Raw genomic sequence first — 12433 nt, forward strand, 5'->3', positions numbered from 1 at the left:
TTGCCTTAACATAAGCAAAGCAAGCCCATCAACCTCTGTCAGATCAGCTCTTCCTCACAGCCTCCCCGGACCAAGGCCATCATAATGATGAAGGGATGCTCTCCAGACAGATTCCGTGAACATCCTGATTATAGAGGCAGAACTTTTTCTAAATTGAGGCATGGATTCCAAAGACTTGCTTCCAAACAGGTTTCAGGGTATGCAGAACCGACCATGTCCATTATGAGGGATGTGTAAAACTTTCCCATGTCCCTGTTTCCATATGTTGGTTTCCTCTTACTGGGCCTGATTTTTGTAGTGTTTTCTTGGCATAATATATTGGAAAAGAAGTCTATTAACTAGCCAGGCTATTTTTCGTAGCAAATGCGGGAAACAAATAGTGTTGTGTCCTTGTTACTATTCATCAGTTCTCAAAAGGTGCTAATTAGTCTGCTAAAGAACCCATATGGATTCTCATTTCTTGCTGTTATCTTTTTGATCTTGCTGTCCCATCAATTTCCTATTACTTTGAGAACTCTCCTGTCATAGTTTTTAAAAGCTTATTCTGCATATAGATTTTATATATATAGTTACTACAGTACCAATATAATTCTTGATGGAGGTGAGGCTCAACTGATGCACATGTTCTTTAGCATATTCTCCTTTTCTGATGGAGAATGTTGCACCACTTGGCAGCAGCTCCCTGTGGATACAGCAGCAATGCACAGAGATGGAGCTGTACCACTTATAGGGGAACTGTCCTGGTATCATAATGTCCTTTACACACAGCCTGGACTACTTGGCTTCCCAGCTGTGTAACCTTATGAATGCTGCAGAGTCCTTCCCAGCTTTCATTATTTTTGATCCTCACACCCCATATGAGAGCTGAGAGACAGTCCTAGTGACCAGGGAAAACGTCCTCCCTATCGAAGCTGTAGGTACATCTAATTCTCAGTACGGACCATCGCAGTTTGTCACAAAGGAAAGCAGCCTGCTCCAAAGAGGGAGGTCTGTTCAGAAATTAGTCCTCAGGTAGAATGTGTAGGCTGACTGCTGGGCTGATGAAAATGACAGTCTTTCACTCTTAAGCTGAAGGGTCCTTTCCATCAGACAGAGATATGCGGTGTGCCTCAGACAAGAGGAAGTAAGAGTGAGGAATAAAATGGAGTATTTCCCATGGAAAGTAGTTCTTCAAGTGATTTATTTCATCCTGTTTCTGCCTTGGATACCCACAGGTTATGAGCAGTCGCTTCCTACCCTATGACAACATAGTGACAGATGCAGTGCTAAGCCTGGATGAGGACACCGTGCTTTCAACCACTGAGGTAAGGGTCTCTATCGTCTTGGGTGTCTGGCTCCTAAGCTCAGCCTAAGCACAGCAGATAGGCTCTTCTCCTGGCTTTGCCAGTGAGCAAATGCTACAAGATTTCTTGCTACACTCATCAGATTTAACGTGTTGCACTTGTTTCAGCAACCCTGCCACTGCCTGCCATCAGAGGAGCTTTTCGCCCTGGTTAATTGGCTCATCATTAGCATATGGTTCTTCCGTTCTTTATTATTTTAGTAACATATCTGCAGGCGGGTGTAGGCAGCCAAGAGCAGTCAGCTTTAATACACTGTTCTCACTTTTCTGATTGGGGTAGCTTTCACTCCCCACACACTTTATCAGTAGGGCGTAGGTGGGGAAGGAAGGGGTGTCAGCAGCAGGGGACTGCTGTCGCTACAAAAGACAACGTTGCAACCCTAGTGCAGGATTTCACTGAGGAATGTTTTCTCACCATTGTGTTGCCCCATAAAATTGGAGATCATGCCTAGTTTAGGTGTTGGAGTGTTTGTGCCAAGAGCAAGATAGCGCTAAGAAAAGAAAAATACTGTAGAAAACCAATTTTTACAACTGGGATGAGTATTGATTTCTGGAACCTCTTCCTGAGAACCACAGGGGAAACTGATGACAGATTATATAGAGTGCAATATTTGGGAAATACATTATTAATGATGAACAGGGAATAGCTTGAAAAACTCGATTTCCTTTTGTTTTCCCTTTTTTTTTCCCACATTCATGGCCATTCCCTTCTCCCCACTTCACCTTTATAAAAATGCTTTTTTGTCAGTGATGGGGATCTTTCTACCACTGCTTATATGTCAGTGAAAAACATAGAAGAAATGCCTAACATTAGTCACCAGTCACCACTGTATACCCTAAGATGTCACTAAATTTGTTTTACATGAATGAGGTTGCAACTGCCTTTCTCTCCATTATGGATTTGTTGTGCTGTGGTTAGACTCCTCCAGAAGGAGCCACGATAGCCCTCTTCTGCTGCACAGATGGAAGAAGTAGTTAGCATTGAACCTATTTGATACCAAGATCATACCTTGGTAGTTTCTGCTAGATGAAGAAGATATGGCTGCTTCTAAAACACTTATGTGCAAAGCCCTGCATGTCCAAAAAAAACCCAAACCAAATAAAAGACATTTATCCTAGGGCTGGAGTTACTAAGCAGGGTGTTGCTCAGGATGAAGGGTCCTGTCCCAGCTGCCCTGGGTGCCATGGTAAGACCTCTCAGGGACTTCATTGCCTGAGGTGGCATTTACAGCAATCCAGCCTCTGGATTCCATAAGGATTTGAGGCTTTATTTTGTTTTAACTGGTATTTAGTCATCATCCAAACTTTAGAGTCATTCAGGCTTCTGGAAGAAGTACGAAATAAATAGTGTTTCTCATTCAGCTTGGCCATGTTTTACCCTAAACATTCTGAAACACAAATATTTGTTGTTGTGTGAGACAACATACACATTTATTTGTGGCTTCTTCCCTCCTGTGAGCAGCTTGCAGCCAATGTTGCGTGTTTGCACGGTAGATATTGGCTCTATGAGCCCCGTGGCCTGTGTGCTGCAGTGAGAACCAGCTGGCCAGCTCCTGCTAGCACCCGCCTTGCAGCTTTGGTGTGTCTCTGCCCGAGTGCCAGTGTCAGTAGCTCTCTTTGGTGGCTCTCTGTGAAGAACTGGCACCTTTCTGTTGCTTCAATTCCCCCATCATAATGGCTTACGCAAAGAAACAGCATGTTGAAACACTGACATGAAATATGTGGTGTGAAACTTACCTTGAAACTAGCTGTTCATGGGTGGCTGTGACAAAGCTTCAGGGCCCAGAAAAGGCAGTTTAGAAATGTGGTCAAACACAATCATATTCCTATTGAGAGGAGCAGTCACCAGTCACATCCTCCACTCTGTCCAGCTCTAGCATAGTAAAGGTTTTCCGTTCACAACAGAACAGTGCATAATTGCTCTTTTGAGAGGAACTGTGTCACATGCTCAGAGGTTTGTTTGCGTGGGAAGTAATTAGAAATCAGCACGGGTCAGAAGTGATACGGCAGTTTAAGAAACTGGTAGCCTGGTTGGTTAGGTGAGTGGTAATGCTGGTGGAAATGATATAGCATGAAGACTGTTTTGGTGGGATTTTTTTTTTAATAAAGGGAGTTTTCTGTTAGGGTAGTTGCTTTAGTGCATCTCCCTGGTACAAGGACAGATACTTGAAAGCACAACTGAGGGCACTGAGTGCAGCTGCTTTATTATTTAGTTAAGTTTGAGATTCTCAGACTTCTCTAAAGAAAACAGATGTCACGTTTTATGGGAAAGGCCTTTACAGGGAAAAAAACCCCTTTAGTTCTTTCATGTGGTATTGATTTGGATGAGATCAGAACTATCACAACGGTAACTGGTTTGTGCACATTGTCTTTCTAGTTGACCTCAGATTCCTTGAAGCAACTTGAAAGAAAATAACCAGTCCCTAACTTTGTGTTCCAGTACATGTGCAACTCTTCTGTTTCATAAAAACACTTGTAAATGTGAGAAGTCTGACAGTAATCACACAAAATGTGACTGTTCTCAGAGCAGCTATTCTTTATCTAACCTCTGCACCCTTGACTTTGGCTGGGTTCTTGGAAGGCTTTTCAAGAATTTTTGAGCAAAGTTTTAGGTCCCTCTGGTACTGGAGGGAACTTGGTGTGCAGTGCAGAAACAAAGCCCTCATTTTCTTGGGTTTGACTGGGACAATTAAAATTGTCTTTAAGTCTTTTTAAAATTTCAGTCTCGCTTGAGGTCCAAAATCTGAATTGAAGTGGAGGGACTGCCAACTAACTTTACAGTGATAAAAATATTTCCATGTGTATTTTTACCAAATCCCTTTCAAATCTAGTGCTAACGAGACTTCTGCAAACTATCCAAATCAACCCTTTCCTAGTGTCATCAGGATTTGTTTTGGGGTCCTGGGGTAGTAATGTCCTATCACCTTCTGAATTCTCAGAAATTTATTAAAATAGGCACAGCAAGACAATGAAACATGAAAAACACTATTGGCAGCATTTGACATCTTGTGGCTCATACAGTCTCAAGCATTTTTCTTAAAGTATAGGCTTCTAAAGCCATTTAACTCCATGGGAATCTTATCTTCCTCTTTATTAAGCTATATGTTTAATGCTCTTGGTCAGGTCATGGAGACAGTCTTAAAAGTATGACCTGCATGGTCCTCAAAGGCTCAGAATGGATGGAAGACATAAAACGACTCACCATTGATTGCCTGTTTTAATCTCACTGGGCCACCCTTATAATTTAAGGTGTTTGACTCCTGATTTTCCAAGCTTTGTGTTAACAGTGCTGAAATGGTAGGTGAGATGCACAAAGATGTGCAGAAGATTCATTTTACCACAGAGCTATTACCACTCTATTGCATCTAAGTATAAATACATGCACCTACACCCATTCTTTCTGTAACTTGAAAAGGTTTGATATGTAAAGGGCAAGCTTGAAAATGTTAATGTAATGCTGTGATGCTCTAGACTCCCTTTAACAGGAACCATTAAAATGTGCATAATTATAGGGCAAAATGTCAAGCAGTCAGTTTAATTTACTGATGGATACATAGAATTAAATGTTTTGCAACAGTTCCAAGATTCTGAATTACGAATTAGTGGCAAGGTAATATTTTGTTTTGTTGACATTTGTTGAAACAGTTTCGGTATTCATTTGGCCTGTATTTTTGTCCACAGGTGGATTTTGCCTTTACAGTTTGGCAGAGTTTTCCAGAGAGGATTGTAGGATACCCTGCTCGCAGTCACTTCTGGGACAACACTAAGGAGAGGTGGGGGTATACCTCCAAATGGACTAATGACTATTCCATGGTATTGACAGGAGCTGCTATTTACCACAAGTAAGAACCCAGAGCATCTGCTGTCCTCCTTCTGTATGAAACAAAATAGTGAAGGGGGTGGGGGTGTGAAGACATTCTTCCGGGGAGGAGAAAAAATGGGAAGATAATAAATGGGTCTACTTTTTATGGGGTAATAATTTAAGTTCTTGGTTTAGCTCTGGGGATCTGGTAATCATTACTGTGCTTGTTGGGTCTCTTTGAAGTCACTTGTATTTTGAGGCAGTCGGACTGCTCTTTTTAACATCAGGAATTACACACTTCAAAGAGTTCCCGAATTCATTAAGCTGCTCTGCTGAATGGCCTGTAGCACAGCAGAAAGGAGGTTGCTTCCAGACCAGCTCTGGGTATGTGTTGGCTGACAGCTGCAGACTGCAAAGTCTTCTAGAAATGCAGTACAGTGGACACATCACAGGTCAGCTTATTGCAGCGTGTTGCAGAAAACCGCTGTTGTTAGGATTTCAGCAGACCAAGGACCTCTCTATATTTTAGGAGAAAGTCAACAAATTCCGGAGTGCCTAATCCACATCCCCACAAAGGAGAAGACAGGCCATAAGGAATGATAGAGGCCCAAAGGAGAATAATTTCAACAATAAGGACCGTAGTGGGCCAGTTTAATAGAGTTCTCTCCAACTGAACAGTTTTGAAAGAAGAATTGGGGGATGAATTTGTCAATGTCATCTATCACATCATAGCAATGTAGTGCTCTCTTTCCTACTCCTTCATTATCTTGATACTTAGGTATCAGTATTAGTATTTCGTTCAACCTAGTTACAAAAAAGGCATATGTTTTGTTTCTCCATTAGCACTATTTACTGTCTTGATGAGATACTGATTCCTTCTCCCTTCTTGTTGGAGGATGAGACCAAAGAATGGAAGTGATATATCCAGAGTTGAGTACAAAACTTGTGACTCACCTGAGATAGAAATTTCCTGGAGTTTGTAGTCCCTGAAAGCCCAGTGACTGGTATTAATAACACTGCTGTTGATTTCCAGATATTATCACTACCTGTACACTCATTACCTGCCTGCCAGCCTAAAGAATATGGTGGACCAACTGGCCAATTGTGAGGACATTCTAATGAATTTTTTGGTGTCAGCTGTGACAAAATTGCCTCCAATCAAAGTAACACAGAAAAAACAGTATAAGGAGACCATGATGGGACAGGTATGTATGCACAGCATGTTTTAGCAGTTGGGATGTATTGATAATATAATGGTTTGACTTCTAGGTTAGGCTTACGGAGTGATACAATTCTGTCTATTTTTTTTTCAGTTTTCAGTTTAGTAGAACTGTTAGTAGACTTTAGATATGCTTGTTATAATGAAGGAAAATCCAAAAGGAGAAATCGTAAACATCTACTGTAGATGACAGCATCTCTTCATAGTTTTCTCACAGTGTTATTTATGGTGATCCCAAATTCATGGAACTCATGATTGTGGTGACCAAATTTCAATTAAACTCCAGTTTTCTGATTAAATCTTCTCGACCTAAGACCTAGTCATGGAATGCTAGAAGCAGAAGCAGGGTTTTCTTTTTTTAATTATTATTGAAGAATATAATGTACCAGGCTATTTTAAAGTATACAGTATGATTCAAGTGCTGACACTGGACTGTCACTGGACTGTCACAACAGAGGTAATTTGTGATAATCAAGCGCGTTTCCCACAAGGAACGTTTTGTCCCATGGTGACACCATCACTCACTAGCAGCCGTGAAATGCTTGCTTTAGAGACTCTTCCAGCTACTGCATAAGCGCTCTGTCATTGAAGAAACGGATATACCTTCTAGTAACAGGGATACATGGCAACCTGGGGGCACTTTTCCTCCTGTGTGAGCAAGCAATGGGAAGAATAGCAAGTCCTGCAAGACCTACAGGTCCTAAACAGCCTCCCAGTTGTGCTGCCACAGTGTCTGTAATCTACACTACAAACAGTGCCAGGATTACTAGGGGGCAGGAGAAAGAAGTGGCCCTCTATTTTCCCCTCACATTTTCTTCTATTAGCATTACTTGGATCTTTGACTGGGGAGTGGCCATGACAGTTTGTAGACTCCCTTATCTGTATGCCACTACGCTTTCATCTGAGGTATAGGTAGTAATTCAGCAATTCTGACTCATCTGGGTACCCATGAGACCTTCTGTGAACAAGAAGGTGCCATCCAGAAAGTACCTATTACTTCCAGTCTGAGCTTCACCTCTCCACAGGGCGTGCTTTGGCTGTTTGGCAAAGTCTGAACATTCATTTTTCTTCTTAGAGCGTGGGTGATTTGAGTCAGCCATGAACTATAACTCTCTCCTAAAGACAAGTTGTTCCTGCAGCTTTGGGAAATGTAATGGACCATGTTCATAATTCCTTGAAAGACAAATAAAAAATTAACATAACCTCAGTGTTGTGACAGAGATTAATAGTCCTATGGAAATTCACTGTTAATGGCCAGAATGCCTGCTATAATCCTCTAGCAACAAGCTTTTGCTTGCGCTTTAGTGGCTCGGTATAATCAAGTCTGTAATCAATGCACATTATGACCTAACGCTTGAGCTAAACTGGACAGGCCTGGGACAAAGATCAAGTTTGATACCACATTCGTTTGGCAAGTCCCTGACTTTATCAGTTTCTTCAAGTTATAATTAACATACTTTGAATTTATGAATTTTCTTTTTTTTAAGGTATAGTGGAAAAGTAAGTGCTATAGAGAGATGCATGACAACTGGCACAAAAAAATCTTAGGTACTCGGCATTCATACTTTATCTTAAATAAGACTTTTATTATGTTTATACATGTAGTTTAAGTACAGGTAGAGAATAATAGCTGCTTCAAAGCTGTTAGTGCCTTATTTTTCCAGAGGTGCTGAGTTTCAATGGACATTCATCAGAATTACAGCTGCCCTGAACTTTGCAGGCCACAGTATTTTGCATGTATGCATGCAAAGACCATGGTCAAAGACCAGGTCAGAGCTTAACGTGATCTAATGTAGAACTTCAGTTAATTTTCTCCATCTGTAGGATGGTACTGTCTTATGCACTAGCTTCAACTGGTGCATCCTGCTTTTTCCTGCGGGACGTCTACACACGAGTAATGCCAAGCACATAAGGACTTCTGCTGAGCTCAGTTTCAAGCTGGTTGAAATTACTTTTGTATAAATTTCTGCAGATCTGGACTGCAAAAGTGTGGTTTTGACCTGAGAAACCATAATAATTGCAGTGCGTTTTCCTCCCGTGGCTGAAGGCTGTGGGCAGCAGCTGTCCTTAGGATGTGCACCTCCAGTGGAAAGCAGTGGCCTTCTTGTCTTGCCTGGTGTTTTTTGAAGACTTGTTCTAACTCTGGAATAGCTTGAGGGTTTATAAAAGAGTGAGGGATGGGGAGAAGCAGTGTGCTGTCAGGCTTTCGGAGGTGTCATGCTCCAGGTCAGGCTGGCTCGTGGCTGAACTCAGGCTGCCATGCCACGCTGCCCTCAGCATCGTTTTGAAGGCCGGAGGTGGCCAGCTCGCCATCGCCAGCTCCCCCTGTGGGCTGGGTGTCCTTCTGGTTTGAAACCCCAGCTGAGCAGATTTCAGCTACCTCAGAGCCACGTGCTCTCAAGCCCCCTGCTCCACTCCCCAGCATGGTGTCAGCCCAGTCGCAGCGCCCGCCCTTTCCCACCCTTTCGTTGCGTCATGGTCAACATCTGATTTCTGCTCTCCTCTCCACACAGACGTCCCGGGCCTCGCGCTGGGCCGACCCCGACCATTTTGCCCAGCGGCAGAGCTGCATGAACACTTTCGCCAGCTGGTTTGGCTATATGCCGCTGATCCACTCTCAGATGAGGCTCGACCCTGTCCTCTTTAAAGACCAGGTCTCCATCCTGAGGAAGAAGTACCGAGACATTGAACGACTCTGAGGAGCGCTGCTGAGGGGGCCGAGCCGCCCTCCGCCCCGCACGGCCGCCAGTGTGTGGAGCCGGACTGTGCCGCCGACAGCCAGCGCCCGACCCGGCGAGCGGTGACCCGGCGCCGGGGCTGCACTGCTCCGGACTGTGTCGAACCGCCTGGCAGGCTTCTGTCGCTCAAGACTAGGTCGTGTACAGTTTCATTATGGAACATTAAATAATTATTTTTGAAATGATTGCTATGCAGGTTTAAACTTTTTTAATGATCAAAAAAAAACCTATTAAAAACAGAGTTCTTTCTTTAATCAAAATTGTGTTGGTTGTGAATATTTCAAAGCTGCCGTTTCTTTCTTTCATGCATTTGATTGTCAATGCAATTTTCATTCATTTTCCCCGGAAGTTAAATGCTTGAATCTCATGGGGAGAAAATGCAGCAGGTTCAGAAACAATCTGAGCACAAGCAGGACAGAGCTGAAGTAGTAACGTTTCTCATTTACTGCTGACTTTTTCATTTTTTTTTCTTAGTTTTCCCTAAGCCAGTAGTGTCCACTCCTTTGGATGGATGGAAAACTGGAGAAGCGCCAATGAACCAGGCGAGAGCGTAGATCCTTCTGGTTGGGGACCCCATTTTTAAAAGCAGTCAGCCTTGCCGTGAAGGGAGAGAGGAACACTACTGCCAAGGAGCAAACCGGTGATGTGGAGCACAGGGAGGGCTTCATGCACAGCAGGGGTGCAGTGCCGGTTGTGTATTCTGGTAGGAGAGGTACATCCTGAACAGCCCAGCCATGGGTGAGCATCACAGGAACAGCCGTGTGGGACACGTGCAGCCTGCGCCAGTCCCTGCTGCCTGGGGACAGTGCTGGCCACTTGGCCGCAGCAGCTCAATTTCTAGAAATAGCTTTGTTCTGAGGGCAAAAGGGGTGTTGATGGAAAAAAAGAAAGCATGTTACTGCTTGCAACACAGAAATTTGGCCTGTAACAGATTGGTTTATTTGAAATCAAAGCATGGGCTTCTCTTTCTTTTCTTTTCTTTTTTTTGGAAGTGCAAATAAGTGAAGAAATTCCTTTCTGGAAGTCTGACGCCTCAAGTCAAGGGTATGGTCAGACACTGGGTTCCAGTGGTGGTGGGTGCTCCCAGGCATACTTGGAGCAGGTTAACTCGGACAAAAGACCTGCCCCTGAAATACTGGCATTGCTCATGCTCCAAAATGGTTTTAACATTTCAAATGAAAGTATTTTAAAATTGAAATATTCCACTTGTTTATTTTGCTGTAGTGCTTTGCTTATTTATGTGTTTCTTTACATTGAAGGATGAAAACAAAAGCAGTGATGTGGGTCAGAAAGATGCCATTCCAATTTGCTAAGAAAATAAGCACTTTAAAACCACTTTGAGCTCTCACATTTTGATGAGGGGCATTTGGGGTACTCTGTAACAATTGTCACCCCTGAGAGCTCTGTTAAAGTCACAGCGAGAGGGTTTAATGCCGATGCCCAGAAGACCAGCAAGCCTTTCTATACCTCATTCCTTTGTAAAAAGGCAGTCCGGTAGCAGGGGTGAAGAGTAGCTGTAGTGCTAGGGAGGATGGACCCGAATTATTGCCAGTTTCATTCAGGCTCAGGCACCGATTTATTACGCAGCTTTAAGCAACTCCCATAACCGAGGCATGCCTCAGTTTCCTCATTTGAAATAGGTACTGGTTGTAGAGCGAATGCTGTGAAGCTAAATAATTTCTCCTGCTGGTAAGATCAGAATCCCTAAACAGGAAGTTGCTTTAAAAGTGCAAAGTACATATTTTGTTATAAGTTTGTATACAACCTGACATGTAAAGACTTGCAAAGAATGCTTAGCTTTGAGTATGTATTGCAATATTTGAACAGAGCACAGCAAGTTAGGGCAGGAACATCAGGTTCCCGACATTTTATGTCAGAATCATATAATCATACAATGGTTTGGGTTGGAAGAGACCTTAAAGCTCATCTAGTTCCAACCCCCTGCCATGGGCAGGGACACCTTCCACTAGACCAGGTTGCTCAAAGCCCCGTCCAACCTGGCCTTGAACACTGCCAGGGAGGGGGCAGCCACAGCTGCTCTGGGCAACCTGTGCCAGTGTCTCACCACCCTCACAGTAAAGAATTTCTTCGTTGTATCTAATCTGAATCTACCCTCTTTCAGTTTAAAGCCATTACTCCTTGCCCTCTCACTACATGCCCTTGTAAATCTGAACCAAATCTTTAAAGAAACCTGCCAGTACATGTGTGAGACTGCAGCTAGTGACATATGCTGCTGAAAGGAAGAGGTGCCACTTTTTCCCCCATGCCCATTGCTCTCCCCAGCCCCTGGCCACACTGTCTCACCTGACACCTTCTTCCATGCTGGAAAACTGTTCAGTGATTTACTGGATTTTTTAATGCCCTTTTAGAGAATTAAATCAGTATGTAAAGAGATGTGTAAAGAGGTTAAGAGTAGGTAGGCAGGGCCAGGGAGGGAAGGGGAGCAGGAAATGCCCCTGTCTTTGTAGGGTGAGCTGCTAATTCAGCTCCCTGTATGCCATAAAAACCTGAAGCTCACTTCCCTGTGCTCTCAGGTCTGTGCTTGCTGATCTGTGGGAGAAGGTAAAGTCCAGTGGTTTCATTTTCCAAAGTGTATGGCTCAGCAGCTCCTATGCGACTTTTTCCTATTGGAGATCAGGCAGCTCTTTCAGGGCTTCTCCTTTCAGGCACCTTCTCCTTAGACTCGTTTTTTGGAGAATGTGTCGAACACTGGATGAGGTTGGCAGGGCTCGCTCTTTGCTCATGTCCTGGTTTGCAGAAGAGCGTGTGGATGTGTCCACAGCAGCATCTGAAGCTCTGGGAAACAGTTAATGGTCTGTAGCTAGCAAGAGTGGAGTGGGAGAGGGAAAGATGGGACCCTACAAAACCAAGAATTACAGTTCTGCTTGGGTTTTAGTTAGTGCCATTTTGGGGCACATTGGTTGGGTTTTTAGTAAAAAAGAGAGTAGCCAACCATTTTCGGAATGCAGCGAGTCAGGCCAAGCTTTTAAGCTGCTTGACATTCTGTTATCGTCACTTTTTGGGGTGGCTGAAAGAGACTGTGCTAAAGCTCACTCTCAATTTGATTCAAGGCCCTTTCTGTTTACAGATTGCTAAATAAACAAGTAACAATGAAAGGCTTAGCTCTAGAAGGGATGTGGATAGGTAGGAGCATTCTCTTTCCATCACGTTACCCAGGCATAGCTGTCTCTCTAGGAAAGAATGTGCCTTGTGGCCAGTCTGGAGAAGGGCCGTTGGTCTCCCTGTCCACAGCCCAGGGACCCAGGGGAAGAGCTGGACACGGATCCAGCTTAGACACTCGGTGTGTTACACTCAATGCAGGCGTTACCGGC

At 43.7% G+C, this 12433-nt stretch overlaps 1 protein-coding gene across 1 annotated transcript in view; it reads left to right on the forward strand.

The window, feature by feature from the left end:
* Positions 1-9355, forward strand: part of EXT1 (exostosin glycosyltransferase 1) — a 181669-nt gene extending 172314 nt beyond the window's left edge. The window contains exons 8-11 of the mRNA XM_074898508.1: positions 1215-1304; positions 5024-5184; positions 6178-6349; positions 8877-9355. Of these exons, the coding sequence (XP_074754609.1) occupies positions 1215-1304; positions 5024-5184; positions 6178-6349; positions 8877-9062 (609 nt within the window). The 3' untranslated portion in view covers positions 9063-9355. The remainder of the gene's footprint in view (positions 1-1214; positions 1305-5023; positions 5185-6177; positions 6350-8876) is intronic.
* Positions 9356-12433: the final 3078 nt, after the last annotated feature.

The sequence above is a fragment of the Athene noctua genome, chromosome 2 (genome assembly GCF_965140245.1).
Source record: "Athene noctua chromosome 2, bAthNoc1.hap1.1, whole genome shotgun sequence".
NCBI classification, from domain to species: domain Eukaryota; kingdom Metazoa; phylum Chordata; class Aves; order Strigiformes; family Strigidae; genus Athene; species Athene noctua.